The following is a 21,089-nucleotide window of genomic DNA, read 5'->3' on the forward strand; positions in this document are numbered from 1 at the left end:
CTCAACACACACCCGCACACACACACACACACAACCGCACCCACACAAGCAATCCAACACACACACACCCACACCCACACGCAACCCAACACACCCCACACACTTAGGAGCATAGACACAGACACACACACACATACCAAGACATAATACAAATGAAGTTGCTTTATTACAGAATAGTTTGAACTACAAAAATATACATAGACAAATGAAGACAAGCAGCAAGCTCGCTGGACACATGCATTTAGGCCTCAGTCATCCACACCTCTATACATCCCTCATGTGTGTTGCTCGTGTATGTATGTGTGTATATATATGTGTGTGTTGGGTTGCTTGTGTGTGTGTGTGTGTGTTGGGTTGCTAGTGTGTGTGTGTGTGTGTGTGTTGGGTTGCTTGTGTGTGTGTGTGTGTGTTGGGTTGCTAGTGTGTGTGTGTGTGTGTGTGTTGGGTTGCTTGTGTATGTATGTGTGTGTATATATATGTGCGTGTTGGGTTGCTTGTGTGTGTGTGTGTGTGTTGGGTTGCTTGTGTGTGTGTGTGTGTGTGTGTGTGTGTGTGTTGGGTTGCTTGTGTGTGTGTGTGTGTGTGTGTGTGTGTGTGTGTGTGTGTGTGTGTGTGTGTGTTGGGTTGCTTGTGTGTGTGTGTGTGTGTGTGTGTGTGTGTGTGTGTTTATAAAGAGCTGATGTTCTGTAGCCTGCGTTCCGTAAAGAACCTGTGTGCTTCTCTGCCTGCGCTGCTGCTATCTCCGTTGGCCTGGTTACGGCTGAAGTAGGATAACATGGACGCGTTGTTCTGACGAGCGGCGGCCTTCTCACCATCCTCTTCATCGTCATCCCTTAAACACACAGACACACACACACACACACACACACGCATATACACACACACACACATATACACACACACACACACACACATGCACATACACACAGACACACACACACACACACACACACACGCACACATACATACACATACACACACATACACGCACCCACACACATACAGTATACACACACACACACACATACACGTACACACACACACACAGAGAACACACACACACAATAAGTAAATGTATAATGTATCTTGCAGCCAATTAAAAAAAACATCAACTGACCGAAATCGAAGCCCCTCTTGCTACTCTGAAATCACCGGTGTGGAAGTATTTTTTCGTTCATTCATGTGAATGAACACTAACTTACTCAACTTAGCAAGTGAAAAGATGATCTAGTTACAGTCCACATTTACTTTAGGGCATAAAAGGCACGAATGAAGCAGCTGGTATAGCCTAGGTGTAGCCCATTATACACGCACGCACACACACACACACACACGCACATGCACGCGCACACACGGCACACACACACACACACACACACACACACACAGAGCCCTTACCAGTGGACGGGCACAGCGTTGCTGTCCAGCAGTGTCTGCGCTGTGCTCCAGCTGAAACGCACAAACTGGGGGAAGCCAAACACCGGGTCCAGATACTTCAACAACCAGCTCTTAGTCTTAGGGTCTGGTGCACACACACACACAGAGAGAGAGAGAGAGAGAGAGAGAGAGAGAGAGAAAGAGAGAGAGAGATTTAATACAATGAGCTACCTAAGGCCGCATCAAAAACACTTGGCAGCCATTTCTTTCCTTTTTTCAGCTTTTCACAAAAACAAAATGATAGGCACTGCAATAATATAATATTAGTCTTAGGGTCTGGTGCACACACACACATATATATATACACACACACGCGCGCACACACATATGCACGCACGCACGCACATACACACGCGCGCGCGCGCGCACACACACACACACACACACACACACACACACACACACACACACACACACACACACACACACACACACACACACACACACACACACACACACACACACACACACACACACACAGAATGAGAGAGAGAGAGAGCTTTAATACAATGAGCTAACTAAGGCCGCATCAAAAACACTTGGCAGCCATTTCTTTCCTTTTTTCAGCTTTTCAAAAACAAAATGATAAGCACTGCAATAATATATTAATGCTGAGCTTATGAATGTAACACGCTGAGTAAAAGTGATACCGATGATAAGCATGGTTGTAATTAAATAAATACATGACAGTCAACACAGCAAAAACTGATATCTAACCAAGTGTTATAATCTTATATTAAGATAAAAAAGATCTAGTTGGTACTGTTTTTAGTGTAAAGATACTTACTTTGAGCTTTCTCATACAATTATTTGTCATACAATTAAATCTTCTTGAATTTAGACATAAAACAAGTAAAATTATTTGTCCATGGGTTAAGTAAATTTCACTTAATTTAAGATGAATTTACTTACCCCATGGACAGATAATTTTACTTGTTTTATGTCTTGTTTATATTTGAAGTCAAATAATTGTATGAGAAAGCTCAAAGTAAGTATCTTTACACTAAAAACAATACCAACTAGATATTTTTATCTTAATATAAGATTATAACACTGGTTTGCAGTGAAGTAGCTCAGAATCAGGTCAAAGGTCAAGGGTCAGCCCTCACCGCCGGGGTAGCCGGAGCCGTAGTCGCTGTCAACCTCCCCCAGGTCTTCCAGAAACTTCCACTCCTTCACGGCATGGTCTCTGGCCACCTGAAAGGCGAGAGGGAGGCAAAGACTCAAAAACAAAATCCTTCCCCATGCACACACACAGACAGACACATATATACGCTCAATCTTTCTGTCTGCGTGATCTGAAAGTAAGTGGTTTGATTGTTAACCTCTCTCAATATATGTATCTTACACACATGCACACACAGGCACACACACACATACAATGCGTCAGCCAAATGTAATGTAACATACACATGCACACACAGGCACACACACATGCACACACACACATACACATGCACACACACACAGGCACACACACATGCACACACACACATACACATGCACACACACACATACACATGCACAGACAGGCACACACACATACACGCACACACAGGCACACATGCACACACATACACACACACACACACACACACCTATCAAAACTCAGAGAAGGCCATATTCAAAAAACACCCTACTTTCCCATGTACACACAAACAGACATGCACACACTCCATTTCTCTGTCAGTCTGTGCCAGAAAGTAAGACTGTGTTTTGATGAGTACGTTTTTTCTCAATACATGTATTTTACACACACACACACACACACGCACACGCACACGCTTTGGAAAATACTAATTTTCACGATGTGAAAGACAACACACACACACACACGCACACGCGCACACACACACACACACACGCACGCACACGGACCTTGGCGCAGATGCTGGCAGCGCTGACGATGGGGAAGAGGGAGTCAGCTTTGGGCCTGACGGTGACCTCCACGCCGGGGAAGCGCTGGGACAGCTTATCCTGGTACTTCTCCGCAGGGCCAACGGTGTCTACAAACACCTGCACACACACGCACACGCGCACACGCACGCGCACGCGCACACACACACACACACACACACACACACGTTCATAATATTAAAGACACATGCACTCCAACATGTTTGCCCCTACAAACACATCAAGACACCCCACCAGGCACACACACATATTCATAATATTAAAGGGAAACTTGGTAGGATTAGCTATATTTCCCCCTCTGCTGGACAAATTGTGCATTATGCTATCTCAAACTGTGGAAAAAGGTAACGATAAAGCACATGGATTTGTTTACAAGCTAGCGAAACGGTTAGCATAAGTTCGGCAGAACAATATGGATGTTACAAGGTAAGAAACACGATTTAAAACAAGTTTCTTGTTTCTCACTTCTCTTTCCAGTGCAATGTTGCAAGGTTGGTTTTCCGCCTGGGGACGCTAGGGGCAGCGGGAAAAGTCACCATTTTCACCGGAACAGGTCATTTAACCATCCAAATGATTTCTAAACGGGTTTATTACGTTGAAATAGTTGCCAAGTTTCCCTTTAAAGACACATGCAAACCAAGATGTTTGCCAACATGTTTACATACAAACACATCAAGACACCCCACTCGACGTGGGGTGTCGACACACTCGACTCGACTTGTTGCACTCGACACACCTCTGGTGAGTTGCATGCATGTTATACATGTACAAAAACACACACACACACACACACACACACACACACACACACACACACACACACACACACACACACACACACACACACACACACACACACACACACACAGAGAGAGAGAGCTGCAGTACCTCTTTGAGCTGCACCCCTGAGTCGAGAGCATACTGCACCAACCCAATAGCAGCATCATGAGACAGAGCATTCAGGTTGTACTTTGTCCTGAGAGAGAGAGAGAGACAAGGAGAGAGAGAGAGAGAGAGAGAGAGAGAGAGAGAGAGACAGAGAGAGAGAGTAAGGCTACATCTACACTATGTCGGATACAAATGTATCCAACGCACTTCTGTTATGATTCGCCCTCCCTTCCACATTAGACCATCGGATCAGTGTATCCGAAGTGGAGCAATTTGGATCCGCTGGAGACCGCGAACTCATTTTGCTCCGCAGCCGTATCGGACGGATGTGGACTGTGTGTCTGTAGTGTGTTGCGGAACCATCTGAAAAGAGATAACGTACAAGCCAATGTTCCCTGCCCTGATTCGTTGTGCTCGTTTCATGTGATGATGGCCATGCTGCTTTGTTTTTGTGAGAAGTAGCCTGCATTTGTTCATTTGACAGCCATACAGCGAATGGCAACAGATTAAATATGCAATTTAAAGAGGCTATTATAGCCTACTGTAACTGTGTGTATGTGACAAATAAATCCCTCTTGATCATTAGAAGCACTGTGTAGGCTATGTTCTATAATGTCCATCACACGAGGTACGACAAAGCTACCTGGCATTCTGTGTAAACTATGCCTATTCGACTGCAATAGCGATCAATATGTAAATGTAAAGAAGCAGCAACCAAAGAAAAACATATCTAAATGTCTTAGTTGGTTTCGTTGTTGCATGTTCTTTATACAACGACTAAAAAAAAACTCATGTAGCTGGAAACCGTGGCTGTTGCCATGCAAACAAGCTCCTACGAGTGTGAGTGGGAGCAATTACTTCTGACAGTAATATGTTCGTGCAGCACGGTCACATGAAAATCGCAATCAACCCAATTATACAGATTATAATACCATGCAATAGCCTAGCTCTCCGGGGTACACTGTAGCCTACTGCCAAGTAGCAGCATGCTCACCGAAAACACAGTTGTGCAAACTATCTGTTTAAAAAGATGTAGCCTATGGGCAACGGGTCTAAACGTACATGCATCCATACATAGGCGGGGTACAGTGTAGCCTACTGCCACAGTTCTGCACGGTCCAACTGCAAAACCAAACTGAAGTCGCAGCATGCTCACCGAAAACACAGTTGTGCAAACTATCTGTTTAAAAAGATATAGGGACTATAGGTTATACGTCCATACATAGCGTATATCCTTTGAATTTCCGAGAAGCTAACTTTAAACATAGCCTAATTATTAGTGTTTGTCGTTCGTCGACAAAGCTACCTAGCATTATAATGTACATTCCTATAAAGTAGCATGCTGTCTATTACACCCAGGCTGTACCCAAACTTGACAAACATTGCCCATTTCCCCCCCAGTTTTCAGATTTTATCTGATGGTTATTTATTTCCTTGTATCCATACTTATCGACTATGCGTTTGTTATGATTTTCAAGAATCAGAATTACGAATTCTAATGCAGGTTTTAAGACTTCCCAAACTGATCCAGTGTTTGTGGACGCAGATCGGATTTGATTCTGTATCGAAACTGATTTGGTGTTTGTGGACGCAGATCGGATTTGATTCTGTATCGAAACTGATTTGGTGTTTGTGGACGCAGATCGGATTTGATTCTGTATCGAAACTGATTTGGTGTTTGTGGACGCAGATCGGATTTGATTCTGTATCAAAACTGATTTGGTGTAGAGTAGCAGAGGCCTCAGAGAGAAGAGAAGGAGGTGCACACACGTATGACAAAACATGTCAAACAAAATACACTGAGCATTGAGCAGTGTGTGTGTGTATGTGTGCGTGTGTGAGTGTGTGTGTGAGTGTGTGTGTACCTCTGCAGCATAGTGGTGGAGGTGGTGTTGGGTGTGTGTGTGTATGTGTGCGTGTGTGAGTGTGTGTGTGAGTGTGTGTGTACCTCTGCAGCATACTGGTGGAGGTGGTGTTGGGTGTGTGTGTGTATGTGTGCGTGTGTGAGTGTGTGTGTGAGTGTGTGTGTACCTCTGCAGCATACTGGTGGAGGTGGTGTTGGGTGTGTGTGTGTGTGTGTGTGTGTGTGTGTGTGTGTGTGAGTGTGTGTGTACCTCTGCAGCATGCTGGTGGAGATGGTGTTGGGTGTGTGTGTGTGTGTGTGTGTGTGTGTGTGTGTGTGTGTGTGTGTACCTCTGCAGCATGCTGGTGGAGATGGTGTTGGGTGAGAGCACCTGTAGTGTCCAGCCCACAAAGCTCTTGGCCTCATCCAGCTTCTTAAACAAACTCTCCCTCTGCTCCTCTGTCAGAGTCTTAGAGTCTGGAAAACAAACAAACAAACAAACAAACAAATAAATAAATAAAATCAACAAACTCTCCCTCTGCTCCTCTGTCAGAGTCTTAAAGTCTGGAAAACAAACAAACAAAAAAATAAACAAATAAATAAATAAAAACAAATAAAATCAACACTCTCCCTCTGCTCCTGTCAGAGTCTTAGAGTCTGGAAAACAAACAAACAAACCAATAAATAAACCCTCCTCTCTCCTCTCAGTCTTAGAGTTGGGAAACATACACACAATCAAGCAACAGATACACAATAACCAATCTCTTTTTCCACCCATGCTTTCCAGCGTCTCCAATCAATATTTTTTTTATAATTTAATCAACCTTTAACCAGAAATGTGGACAGTGCCTTTAATAGATTTAAATAGCAGGAGGCATGCGTCTAACAACTGTGTAGAAATAAACAGGAGGAATGAACAACAAACAAGGAACTGTTCACGCAAACAGTCAGACAGTCTACACAAAGAGACAGACAGACAGACAGTCTAGACAGACAAAGAGACAGACAGACGAGACAGACAGACAGACAGACAGACAGACAGACAGACAGACAGACAGACAGACCGACCTGCTACTTTCAGGCCCTTGAGATCCTCTTTCTTCGACACAGGACAGAAACATATCCCGTAAACCATGGGCCCTGAGAACCAGACAAACAGCAATATAAATGCGTGGATTGATATGAACATATACTGTACACAGTGATTGATGTCGTCTAACGGCTCCCACACACAGTTGCGTGCGTTGCAGTGCTGGAGACGCATCCCGTTCACTTTACATGGGTTTACGTCATCCGTGCCGAAATGAATTGTGGGTCCGTTGCGTCGCGTTGATCCTGTCGCTCGCGTTGAGAAGTTAAACTTTTGCTGCATCGACGGACATCAACAGACGGCACCAGCCAATGAAATTACGGTTATATCTTAAGTCATTTGTATAGCTACAGTCGGGAACACCCACTGGCATGCGATGATGGAACGCAACTGTGTGTGGAAGCCGTAACTCTTCACCAAGGGTCACCAAACGAAAACATCTTAACCTCAATCAAAATGCATTTAGTTAGCGTATACAGACTGGCTATCAAAGCGTTTCCACCACAGTTAAACACACGATAATGCAACAACATGGTGGCCAACCGACCCAACACCGGTCCCCGGCCAGCTTCATCGATGCCCAGGCAGCAGTCTTCGGTTTTGCATATGTCGGGTATCGGGGAAGACAAGCGGCAGCTGATGGTGTTGTCTTCTTCAAACTGACTGAGATCCATGGTGGCTGGCAATGAAACTTAAAGACAGAGATGCTTACCGTTACCATTAGATCAGTCAGACAACATGCAGCACGTTATTTTTAAATTAAGTTATTTTAAATCGATGTAACGTCTTGAACAGATAAATTCTCAGACAAAAGCATGAAATAATGTTAGTTATGGCAGGTAGGGTGACCAGACGTCCCCGGTTTCGGTGACCTGTCCCCGGAAAAGTCCCCGGTTTTCACTGTGACTGACAGACCCGAAATTGGAATAAAAGAAAGAAACAAAAGCACTGACCAATCGTACAGGTGCGCACCCTTCACAAGCCAATCAAAAGCAAGCGATCAGAACTGTTCTAGAATGCCCATATTTTGGTATTTTGATTGGTGGAATAGCAGCGCGGTATAATCTTTGAAATGAAACCACTTAATAGAGCAGTGTTTCCCATACATTTGTGGCGGCCCACCACAATATCAACATTGACCACCACACAATGATTTTCCAGGTTGTACTAAATTGTGCTTAAATCTGGTTAGAATCATAACCGCGCTGCACTAATTTGTTAAAAACTGTTGTATTCAAGTTAATTCTGCAAACCTACCACCACAAATAGAATTCAATTCTGTGGGAAACACTGTAGAGTGTGGACTTATTAAACTATTCATCACGAACTTGTGCCAGCTGCTCAAGTCCAGGTTAAACTAAATTCGTGGAGTATATCACGGCCGGAATCTAAGCTTTCCAATGATATTACTTGCCAAGTGTAAATTACAGCAATAAATGGTTCATTAGTGCCAACTGTAAATTACAGCAATAAATGGTTCATGAGAAAATTAACAATGAACTTAGCCTACATGAAATGTAATCATATCTGGATTCTGCACTCGTCTCTGCACACATTACTCTTGGTGAAGTACCTCACAAACTATTTGTGGTAGCCTACAACAAGCGGAGTAGTCCGGTTTTAAAATAGCAACAAATTTCTACATGGTTTCCAACTTTGGGCCAAAATTATAATGTAGGCCTAATGTAAACTATTTATGGCAGTAGGGCCTACAAACATTTTTGTAAATTGCTCAACCAGAGTAGGCCTATCTCATTATCATGGTTCTCATATTACCAGATTCCAGACAATTCCACACAAAATATGAATATACATTTCTATTGGCATGCTTCCTAGTGACATTGATATAAAATATAAAGAAAAAAAATCACGAGACACAAATGATTCATGATCATACTTTCCTAGATATGGGTATAGCCCACTGTCTTGAAAAGGGAAGATATGCCTAGATGGTGTTCACAATGACCCAAGAAAACTAGTTTATATCAGCTTAACTAGCTGAATAACACAGGTGACCACTAGGCTGCTGTATAATTTCATGGAGTGCTGAATATGTAGCCAACACTATTTTGGACCATTTTTGAATTGTGAAACTGTGAAGAAAATATGCTTTGTGGTTGTGAACTTCTTGCAATATAGTATTCCACCTGTGTGTGCATGGTTAAAATTCTGAAGTGCAAGTTTAGGCTACAGCACAAATATTTCCATCCATCCATTCTAACCTCTGAATTTCTTTTCAAAGTAGGCTACACCAGATTGATGCATTTAAACGTTGCGCACCAGTGCAGCTCTAGGTCTAGTGACGCCCCTGGGACAGTTTCCCCGTTTTAAGTTTACAAAGATTAAACATTACATGTGTTGGAGGTATTTATCTGGTAACCTTAAGTTATGGGTCAAGGAATATCAACCAAATGACATTTGATTTGAACAAATTGAGGCCTACACGAAGACGTGAATACCTGTTTGCAGATCTGTGCTACTGATTACAAAGTGATAACATTTGGGCAACAATGTTATTATAAGTGATTCAATGACGTTAACTTGCTAAATATAGCTAGCTAGTTAACTAGCAATTATGGCTAAACTCAACAGACAAGTTACATTTATAAGCAAACGAGAGCGTTTGTTTCGTTCTTCTCTTGGCGCATTCTGTGAGGGGATTATTATCTGTTACATATGTTTAAAGTTAATCTGCTATTGCACAGGTTCCTATTAAACATTATATAGTCTGCATGAAACCGACATGAAACTCACCCCGACCAGCGTCTGTCTGTCAACTACATTTGGCGCCAGTACGACGTCAACATGACATTTAACCCAACCCATTGCCTTATGGGAAATGTATTTCACACTGTAGTTTACCAACCCAACTGAATTGCATGCATGAAATGTTAAATAAAATACAAGGAATATGTAATATTAATATCGATATGTACCAAAATATAAGTCAATATTTGTTTTATTTGTTTCAAACATCTCTACACGAAGCTCATAGCATATAACTCTCGCTCCGCCTTCTGAGTGACGCCCCCTTGGCTTGTGCTCCCCGGTCAAACTGACAGACACAATAAACTTCCTTCGCCGGGTGCGCTTCAAAGGAGTCTGGTGCTAACCTGCGTCTTCTCAATCTGCTTTCTGTCTTTTCTGCGGGAACGAAACCCCGTAAGTCCTGAACATTATTATGCATGCCATATAAAGCTTGCCTATTGGGTACATCATTATTTTTAAGGGCAAAATGTTCTGTTTGTGTATGCTTTTCGACAATCTTGATTTCGCTAACACAAAAGACCACGCATGTTCAGGTCATGCTATCCTATGCAACACTCAAGTTCACGTTAGCTGGCGCAGATATGCCCTCGTATCGTCTATAGTGTTTGATTTAGAGATTGGTAGCCAATGTGCTGCATTAAACATTTTAAGGTGGTGATCTAGTTATTCAAAGTTTGTACAATCTTGACTTAGCAAGTCATACCGGCCGCACATTGTTGCAGCGCCAGTGCAGACAGCTAGCTAGTTTATCTTACTTGTTAGCTTAGCCTCGGATGAGTTAGCCATATTGAGGTTGACGTTAACTTGCTATTCGCCTGGTGAAATGCCCCTGCGGAACATTTATCAGTTATTTTGGCATGTAGGGATTATTTTAAATGTGTTGTAGTCTGCAACGATCGATGCATTTGCTTATAAAATGCAAAACTTGTCTATTCCACTACGTCCTTTGTGCAGTGGGCCTAGCGTTACGAATGAATTATGTTAGGTTACGTTATGAAATTCTTTTGGTGAGCATTGATTCTTGAAGCCTAGTCAACGAACTGTTTGTCTAACGTGCAAAGTCCTCTGAACCTCAAGAGCTGGCCTTTGCCTACTTGGCTGTGACGACAGAGCAAGGTGTTTAATCCACATTTACTTGTCAATTAAAATAATTGTGCAAGCACTGAACGAGCCGCAGGGATGTTGACTAAAAATATATATATTAACTATCAAGGAATCCCCAATTTGCCGCTTTCAAATATGATATGTAGACATTTCTAACGTTCGTGAAAACGTAGAGTGACAAAGCAGAAATGTATTTATGTATTTATTGAACTAATTATCGCAATATGAATGAGGAGGGGTACTACTAGGCCTTGTGTTAAGAAATTGGCTGAAATCCTTCAAAAGCCCATTGTTCCCCGTAAGCTTATCGACCCACTGACGTTCATGTGACTGGGTGTGAGAAGGCGAGGGGGGAAGTTTCTAGAAGAAGCAATGTTGGCTATTCAGCATCCAGCCTCTAGGTTGCCTTGGAAATGGTGTCCGTCTTTTCTTTTTTTTCATGTAGACTTGAAGAAAATGGCAACAAAGGCCCCGTTTTTTTTTTTGCTCTCTTCACACTGGCTCCTAAAATGTCATTTGTAAATATGCTGGAACAGGTGGTTGCCTTGTGAACAGGCAGTGAGTGAGTGAGTGAGTGAGTTGGGCAGAAATCCCACAGTGCGTCATGTGTAGAGTAATATTTGCTGGCTGGCTGGCTGGCTGGCTGGCTGACTTGTGATGTAAATGTCCATTTCTCTCTGTCATGTGTAGAGTAATACTCGCTGGCTGGCTGGCTGGCTGGTTTGTGATGTAAATGTCCGTTTCTCTCTCTCTCTGCAGTGACGTCTGTCCAACATGTCCTCTGGAAACGCTAAGATCGGCCAGCCTGCCCCCCAGTTCAAGGCTACCGCCGTGGTGGACGGCCAGTTTAAGGACATCCAGCTGTCCGAGTACAGAGGTGCGTACAGACCGCCGCCGACGTACGCGCGCGTGTGTGTGTGTGTGTGTGTGTGTGTGTGTGTGTGTGTGTGTGTGTGTGTGTGTGTGTGTGTGTGTGTGTGTGTGTGTGTGTGTGTGTGTGTGTGTGTGTGTGTGTGGTACAGTCACAGTCACTCCCTATGGATTTTAGAGAGAGCTAATTCATTATATTCAGTTAAACCAATGCTGGCAAAAGGACTGTAGCAGATCCTAGCACTATATCCATAGTCACCCCCTATAGGCAGATGTAATTGCATGATACCAGTCAAACCAATGTAGGCTGCTGAAACAGAGAAAAACAACAACAACAATCATTTGAATATATACATGTCAAGTGAAAATACACAAACACAGACACTTCTCATGCCTCTCTCCCCTAATCTCTCTTTCTTGTGTGTTCGTATCTCTCTCTTTCTTGTGTGTTCGTATCTCTCTCTTTCTTGTGTGTTCGTATCTCTCTCTTTCTTGTGTGTTCGTATCTCTCTCTTTCTTGTGTGTTTTTCTTTCTCTCTCTTTTGTGTGTTCGTCTCTCTCTCCCCTAATCTCTCTTTCTCTCTCTCTCTCTGTGTGTTCGTCTCTCTCTCCCTTCCTCATGGTGTGTGTGTGTGTTCGTCTCTCTCTCCCTTCCTCTCATCGTGTGTGTGTGTGTGTGTGTGTAGGGAAGTACGTGGTGCTGTTCTTCTACCCTCTGGACTTCACCTTCGTGTGTCCCACGGAGATCATTGCCTTCAGCGAGCGCGCCGGAGAGTTCCGCAAGACCGGCTGCGAGCTCATCGCCTGCTCCACCGACTCCCACTTCAGCCACTTGGCCTGGTGAGTGTGTGTGTGTGTGTCTGTGTGTGTCTGTGTGTAAGTGTGTGTGTGTGTGTGTGTGTGTGTGTGTGAGCGTGTGAGCTCAGCTACTCTCACCTTGTGTGTGTGTGTGAGGGAGAGAGCGGGAGCAAGATCAGCTGCTCTCACTTCAGCCACCTGGTGTGTGTGTGTGTGTGTGTGTGTGTGTGTGTGTGTGTGTGTGTGTGTGTGTGTGTGTGTGTGTGTGTGTGTGTGTGTGTGTGTGTGTGTGTGTGTGTGTGTGTGTGTGTGTGTGTGTGTGTGTGTGTGTGTGTGAGTGAGAGCTCAGCTGCTCTCACTTCAGCCACCTGGTGTGTGTGTGTGTCAATCCAGGCTCTTTCTGTTAAGTGCCACTTTCATTAGCAACGTTGATGGAACACCACCTGGGTTAGACAACACTGATCTCTTGCAAAACCGAAGCCATCCTTCTGTTTAAAAGCTGGGTTGTCAAGCAATCCAATCCAACCCAACACATATTACTACTCATGTAGACAACATTTCCTTTTCCTGTGTGGACCGTCAGACAAGGCTCACTATCTATTGTTGCACGTTCTAGAAGAGTCCACAGACTAGTGAAGACAGACTGAAGTGTACACACACACACACACACACACACACACACACACACGGCTGCTGCACGCTCAGACTTTGACAGGTTATCAGCCGCGGAGCTGCTTCCCAGGCGTGTGTGCGGTGAGGTGATAAGGTGACGGTTAGCCTCGTGAAGACACAGCCAGGCCCCGATACCGCTAGAGCAACGGTCACTACGAGAGCGCTCACTCGGAGAGATCCGAATTCAAACCTGCTAGAGCAACGGTCACTACGAGAGCGCTCACTCGGACAGATCCGAATTCAAACCTGCTAGAGCAACGGTCACTACGAGAACGCTCACTCGGAGAGATCCGAATTCAAACCTGCTAGAGCAACGGTCACTACGAGAGCGCTCACTCTCGGAACTCCGAGATCCGAATTCAAACCTGCCAGAGCAACGGTCACTACGAGAGCGCTCACTCTCGGAACTCCGAGAGATCCGAATTCAAACCTGCCAGAGCAACGGTCACTCGGAGAGATTCAAATCCATGCCCATTAGATGCGTAGGGAGCGCACACACACACACACACACACACACACACACACACACACACACTGGGGAGAGAGGAGTGTGTGTGCTCCCAGTGTGTGTGTGTGTGTGCGTGTGTGTGTGCGTGCGTGCATCATGTGTGCAGAATTGTTCAAATGGCATCTGCTCAAGTTTATGATCACATGCTTGTGATATTAACCCCCTCTCTCTCTTTGTCTCTCTCTCTTTTCTTTCTTTCTCTCTCCCTCTTTTTCTTTCTTTCTCTCTCCCACCCACCCTCTCTCTCTCTTGTGTGTGTGTGTGTCTCTCTCTCTCTCAGGATCAACACCCCCCGTAAGCAGGGTGGTCTGGGTAAGATGGACATCCCTCTGGTGGCTGACCTGAACCATGCCATCTGCCAGGACTACGGCGTCCTCAAGGAGGGTGAAGGCATCGCCTACAGGTTAGGACCCCCACCACCCACCACAGAGTTTGTGTTAGGACCCCCACCATCCACCACAGATGTTGTGTTAGCCCAATATATTAATATATTAACCTACAGGTTAGGACCCCCACCATCCACCACAGAGATTGTGTTAGCCCAATATATTAACTTCCAGTTAGGACCCCATCATCCACCACAGAGGTTGCGTTAGCCCAATAGTTTCTGTCATTGACGGAAATGATGAAACAATGATGGGGAAAAATGTGAAGGGGGTGAATCATTTTCACAGATTAGACCTCTGATGCATCATTTTCACAGATTAGAACTCTGATGCATTATTTTCACAGATTAGAACACTGATGGTGCTTACAACCACTGGTGTTCTGAAAAAATTAGAAGTTGATTAGACTCTAGTCCCATGTCTCTTCTGATCAACTCTCACTAACTGACAAGACATCTGACTGACAAACTGACAAAAAAGTCATGAGCTAAAGTTAACATCCCTGTGTTGAAACAAATTCATATCTGAGTATGACTGCTTCACAGTAATTTCCCAGGCCACAGGTGATTTTCACTTAGACTTGGGATATTAGATTTTTGCAACCTCTTATTTATGTTTTAAATTTAAATTATGTATTTGTTATAGTGTGTATGTCTTGTGTCTATCTATCTATCATTCATTCATTCATTTATTCATTCATTCATTCATTTATTTATGAACCCCTTCCATGAAATTGACAGCTTCAACTTATTTAATTTGCTCCTCTTTTCATAAATACTGTATATAATGTAGATTATACACATTCATCACAGTAGCATCCCATGTCCGAGAGAGATAGATAGATAGATTCATTCATTCATTATTGTAAAGTCCAATTCATAACGTTTGCGTAGGCAAGCACTACCCCTGTGCCTGCCAGCTCAAAACATTTCACCGGGTGTATATTACAGGAGCTTGACATATAATTATTATTTTGCTATTTTAAACTATTTTGCTATTTTAATGTCAGTTCTTTATTTACACACATTGACGTAAGCGTCCTTTGTGTGTCCGTGACTCAGCTGATCGGACGAGATGTTAAGAACTCCAAAGATCATGAGTTCCATGCCCCTGGGCCCACATCGTTCTGAGGAGTATCCGTGTGTGTTGTGTCCCTTGGTATAAAAACAAAAACAGCAAATAACTGTAAATAGACATATAAACTTACAGCAAATAAACGTAAATGGAAATACAACGGAGGTCATCTGCTTGCTGGGTCTAGGGTCATGGATTCTGGGCTCGATGGGTGTGGGATGTGGTGTGAGCGTGTGCATTTAGTGTTCTTGTTAAAGGAGCGGGACTATAGTGCCTGAATTCAGGTGTGTCCCCAGACCCTATAAGATCTGAAAATGGATCATTTCAAAAGTGTTTTTATTTTCGCTTTTCCCTAGTTTCCGATTATTTCAGGCACAGGAAGTACAAATATGTTCAGAGATCCCCAATTTTCTCTCTCTCTCTCTCTCTCTCTCTCTCTCTCTCTTTCTTTCTTTCTCTCTCTCTCTCTCTCTCTTTCTCTCTCTCTCTCTCTCTCTCTCTCTCTCTCTCTCTCTCTCTCTCTCTCTCTCTCTCTCTCTCTCTCTCTCTCTCTCTCTCTCTCTCTCTCTCTCTCTCTCTCTCTCAGGGGGCTGTTTGTGATTGACGATAAGGGCATCCTGCGCCAGATCACCATTAATGACCTGCCCGTGGGACGCTCTGTGGATGAGACCCTGCGCCTGGTGCAAGCCTTCCAGCACACCGACAAACACGGAGAAGGTGTGTGTCTGAGCCTGTGTGTGTGTATGTGGTCATGCTCTGTACTGTGTGTGTGCTTGTGACATACTGAACGTGACACCAGTTGTGTTTACTCTATATCAGAACATTCCATGAAGTTAAAACTGCTGATTTCAGTTTAGAAGCACTGGGGGGGCAGCCGTGGCCTACTGGTTAGGGCTTTCGGGCTTGGAACTGAGGGGTTGCCTGTTCGATCCCCGACCAGTAGGAAAAATGTGGACGATGGAAGTGGTTGAGCAATGCTCTCCCATGTCCATCTCCGGCTGAAGTGCTCTTGCTCAAGAGCAAGGCACTCAACACCCCCCCCCACCCCCCCCCACGAGCGCCGCTGTAGCAAGGCAGCTCACTGCTCCGGGGTTAGTGTGTGCTTCACCTCACTGTGTGTGTTCACTAATGTGTTCACTTCACGGATGGGACAAATGCAATCACCAAATTCCTTGTATACGCAAATACTTGGCCTATAAACCTGATTTTACATTTACATTAGAACTTCAAAACTACTAGAACTACCAAGGTGGTCATTTTGACCGTTGGAGCATAAACTCAAAATTTCACCAGCAGAACTATTTTTCTTTTTTAAGAAAGCAATTTTTTGAAGAAAAAAACATGTAGTGGTCCAAATGACCCGTCTTAGCCTTTCTAGCGTTAAGGCGCCCTCTGTGCTGTTAATTTGGGCTCATTATATGACTGAACAACGCCACAGTCCTGAAATTGTTGAGCTACGCTGGTCATGTTATGGATCAGTTCGTCTCTGTCTGTGTTTCGTCTGTTTCCACACACACACACACACACACACACACACACACACTCGGTGGTGCAGTCTTTTTAATAGAGGGTGTGTTGTCCTCCTTGTCCCCTACACCATGAAAGAGTTGTGCACTGACACTATATATATTATATATTATTGTGTGTGTGTGTGTACGTCTGCTCTAACGCTGCCTCTTCTCTGTCATCCTCAGTGTGCCCAGCCGGTTGGAAGCCTGGCAGTGACACCATCATCCCAGACGTCGCCAAGAGCAAGGAGTTCTTCTCCAAGCAGTAAACCGCCCTGAGCAGCACTGGCCTGAGCTCCCGAAGCACTTATCTCACACACACACACACACACACACACACACACACACACACACACACACACACACATTCCCTGAAAGGCAGTACTAAACACTAAAACACATGCTAACTACAAACCTCTTACACACACACACAAGCACGCATACACGCACAAACGCTTCCCAGGTTCTCAAAGCACTTGTTGTAGACTCGTAGGAAAGGAGAGGTGGCTGCAGAGGTCAGACGGGTCGTTTAGCGGCTGAGTGGCCGTCCCTGATTGGCTAATTTTAGCGGCTAAATTGAGGCTCGTCTGGCCTCCTCCCTCCGCAGTCACCCTATTGCTCACTCGGAGTTGTGACCTCTCCTCTCCTCTCTTCTGTTTTTCTTCTCCGTAGTTCTCTTTCTGGTATTCCTTGAAAAGTAGCCTTAAGCTGTACGCCGTAGTCCAGAGCACTGAACATCGTGTGTGTGTGTGTCTGACCCTTTTTCTTTTTCTTTTTTTTCTCTCTGTCTTCTTTCTTTCTTCCTCTCTCACTTGTTCTCTGACTGACTGACTGATTAGGAAGTAAAAAAAAAAACAAGTCAAAAAAGTATTTTGTACCTTGCAAATGTTGTGGAGTCTGAACAACCAGGACTATGTTTGCAGTGTGTTGTAGACAAATAAACCCAATGGTGTTGAACAACCAGGACTATGTGTTTGCAGTTTGTTGTAGCATTTTGAAAACTTACAGCCTCTCAAAATATGTTATTAGAATGTTTCCGAAAGTTCTGCACTATGATGTGCCAATCGCGCTCAGAGATTTTCCCCAGGCTATGTAAAAAACTATATAGATTGTTTGCGTAGAATTCTAGAAGGAACCAGGAAAATTATTCACTCCTCAACAGGTTATAGCATTTTGAACTCGCAACCCTTACAGCCTGGTCACTTATTAGTGGATGTCAGTTATGTCTTTGAGGCTTCGGGGCTTAGACCTTAGGGATGAGAACAGGATGCAGCCCATCTCTGATGGACCGTACAGTATTTCCCACAGAATTACATTCTATTTGTGGTCGTAGGTGACAGGGGTGTTCACAGTTTTGAACAAATTTGCACAACGTGGTTATGATGCTATCCGGATTTAATCACGATTTAGCCAGTCGTCTTCTATGCCAACATAGATTCTGTGCATGCAGGCGAGGCTGTGCAAAGGCACACATAGCTTTACAATGACTGGATCCAATTTCATCCAATTTAAGTAGTACAATATAGAAGATCATTGCGTGGTGGTCAGTGTTGATATTGTGGTGGGCCGCCACAAATAAGTCAATGTATGGGAGACACTGCCGTAATCTTCAGGTCGTGTTTCCCATACATTGACTCATTTGTGGCGGCCCACCACAATATCAACACTGACCACCACACAATTTGGGAGAAGACAAGAAAAGCTGCTGTGTCTAACTCTCCTTTCACCTGTCTTTCAGGATGACTTTTCTCTGATAGACCATAATCTTCAGGCCGAATATTTCAATCTGCAAAAAAACCAAACAGTGGTTCTGTGGTTATCGTGATGACTCGCGTCATGAGTGTCTCGGAAAAGTTCAATTTCCCAGCCTAAGAAAAGTCATCAAATTCATAATGGTTATGATTTATGATAATTTGTTTGTGCAAAGCTCTGCTGTGTTACTCCACCACTGCAGTAAATGAGTGGGTGAATTTCCAGTTAACAATTTTGTGAACGGTCATTAAGTCATTAAGGGTCCTTACATTTTTATTTAATATGTATGTCAATAAACATTGTTTGGGATCCCCGAGTTGTATCACTGGGTTTTTGCTACTGCATTTGTTACATGTCCCAAGTGTGGAACTGATGTAACAAAGATAAAAAAAAAATGTCCTGAAAGACAAGTGAAATAAAAGGAGAGCTCGACACAGCAGCTTTTCTTGCCTTTTCCCAAATAGCATCTGTTTATTCATTCAAAATAAATCCCCAAATCTCTGCATTTATTGTTTTGTTCAAGTCCCAGTGTGGTGTACAATATACATTTAACATTTATAATATATAAATATATAGTCTACTATTATTATCTTATATCCAATGCATACATAAACAATTCATACAAAACATTGCTATATTGCCATTTCCCAAAATAACACAATATCACTTATATATACTCTATATTCACATTGTAACATATCAGTTATCTGCATAGTGTACTTTACCATGGCTACATTGTAATTAAAGTTGTAGCTGCATATAGCTGCCTAGCGAATACAGTACTAAAACATTCAAACTGCATTTGATTACTGGCAAAGGCTACAAGACATAAGCATCACTTTAAATTACTTAAACTAAAACAGAAATGACCATTTACAAAACCATTTGTAAACCCTGTGTGTGTGGACTAATTCATACTTGTTCAAGTTGGCAAAATGACCGTTTCTAAAAAACAGTGTGAACTTATACATTCTCATTAAAGTTGGCAAAATAACCATTTCTAAAACCAGAGGCGGACAGAGTACACAGCTTCATTACTTCAGTAAAAGTACAGATACCCTTTGCTAAATTTTACTCAAGTACAAGTAAAAGTACAACAGTCAGATGTCTACTTAAGTAAAAGTACTTGAGTATCAAGAGTACAAGAGTAGCCTACATTTTCTAAATATTGCATTACTACTGCCACAGTGCTCACATTAATGTACAGAAACGTCCTACATGGAGTTATGAAAAATGTTAATGTTAATACCTTGGAGAATGTAAAAGGAATTGAAAGTAAAATCAAGTCATTTTAATCTTTTTACCATGTTGCCAAGGATGGGCAGTATTTCTAATACATGTATTTAAAATACGTATTTCAAATACAAAATACTATTTTGTAATTGAAACACTTGAAGCGAAAACTATCATTAACTTGTTCAGAAAATTTAAATAGTCTGTTGAGGTGGGGCCACAGGTTGGCACATTCCCGGGATGGACCTGCTGCGTCTTCATCCATTGTTTTGTCCATGGTTTCGTCTCTTATCTAAATCTGATGGAGTTGACTTTGGCGGAAAGTTGAAGGTGATTGCTGATAGGCTGTCCCAATCAGTGGCGCCTGCACAATCCAATCACGTTTGAGAGGGAAACAACAAATTAAGGGTTTCCGGGATTTTTCTTTTTTCCTTTTTTTAAACATAGTAATAATAGTACTAATAAATAATGAATAACAAATGAATGTTAATAATAGTGAAATGTTAATAGCTAAACAACATAAATAATAATAGTAACATTATACTGTAATACTGGGGCTTATTAATGGAACATTGGCTCCTGGAGGCTGACGTTGGCTTGGTGATGTAGGAAACGGCTCTAGTACCAACCAAGTGTTTTGTTATGGCCATTATTAGTACTATAATAATAATAATAATAACAATAATAATAAGCTTTATCTGTATAGCACTTTTCATACACAGAATGCAGCTCAGTGTGCTTACCACTTGGAGCATTTAACACAATGAACAGGGGGGTATTCCAAGTACGTGGTTTATTGATAAACCTGGGTAACTTAACTCAGAGTAAGGGGTAAACCTCCTACAACAAGAGCCCTATGGCATTGTTTTGTTAGGAGAGGGGGGGGTGGAGGGGGGAGAGAGAGGGGAGGGGGGGTTCTCCATTATGTTTCCACTACTGCTGCCACAATATAATGTTGATGTTATTATAATGTTTATATATTAATGTTGATGTTATTATAATGTTTATATTAATGTTGATGTTATTATAATGTTTATATTAATGTTGATGTTATTATAATGTTGATATATTAATGTTGATGTTATTATAATGTTGATGTATTATAGTGTTTATGTTATTATAATGTTGATGTTATTATAATGTTTATGTTATTATAATGTTGATGTTATTATAATGATGATATAATAATGTTGATGTTGATTATTTCAACATTTTCAACATTTAAGGACAATGCTGTACT

The 21,089-nt window shown here is 42.8% G+C and overlaps 2 protein-coding genes across 2 annotated transcripts; one reads left to right on the plus strand and one right to left on the minus strand.

Moving 5' to 3' along the window:
* Window positions 1–142: 142 nt before the first annotated feature.
* On the minus strand, window positions 143–9,967 carry rnaseh2a (ribonuclease H2, subunit A). Its single transcript, XM_076282669.1, has 9 exons — window positions 9,930–9,967; window positions 7,723–7,866; window positions 7,154–7,225; window positions 6,436–6,562; window positions 4,243–4,330; window positions 3,316–3,453; window positions 2,547–2,634; window positions 1,399–1,522; window positions 143–832 (listed from the first exon to the last, which is right to left on the minus strand). The coding sequence occupies exons 2-9, from the start codon at window positions 7,847–7,849 to the stop codon at window positions 667–669; spliced, it is 930 nt and encodes a 309-aa protein (XP_076138784.1). The 5' UTR covers window positions 7,850–7,866; window positions 9,930–9,967; the 3' UTR covers window positions 143–666.
* A 271-nt stretch (window positions 9,968–10,238) lies between these two features.
* Window positions 10,239–17,824, plus strand: prdx2 (peroxiredoxin 2). Its single transcript, XM_076281332.1, has 6 exons — window positions 10,239–10,337; window positions 11,808–11,925; window positions 12,605–12,758; window positions 14,177–14,299; window positions 15,943–16,073; window positions 17,051–17,824. Exons 2-6 carry the CDS (start codon window positions 11,823–11,825, stop codon window positions 17,131–17,133), a joined length of 594 nt encoding a protein of 197 aa, XP_076137447.1. The 5' UTR covers window positions 10,239–10,337; window positions 11,808–11,822; the 3' UTR covers window positions 17,134–17,824.
* Window positions 17,825–21,089: the final 3,265 nt, after the last annotated feature.

This window comes from Alosa pseudoharengus, unplaced genomic scaffold, assembly GCF_046254945.1.
Source record: "Alosa pseudoharengus isolate Yale_2024_CS ecotype anadromous, Long Island Sound unplaced genomic scaffold, YU_APseudo_1.1 YU_APseudo_1.1_scf_1, whole genome shotgun sequence".
NCBI lineage: Eukaryota > Metazoa > Chordata > Actinopteri > Clupeiformes > Clupeidae > Alosa > Alosa pseudoharengus.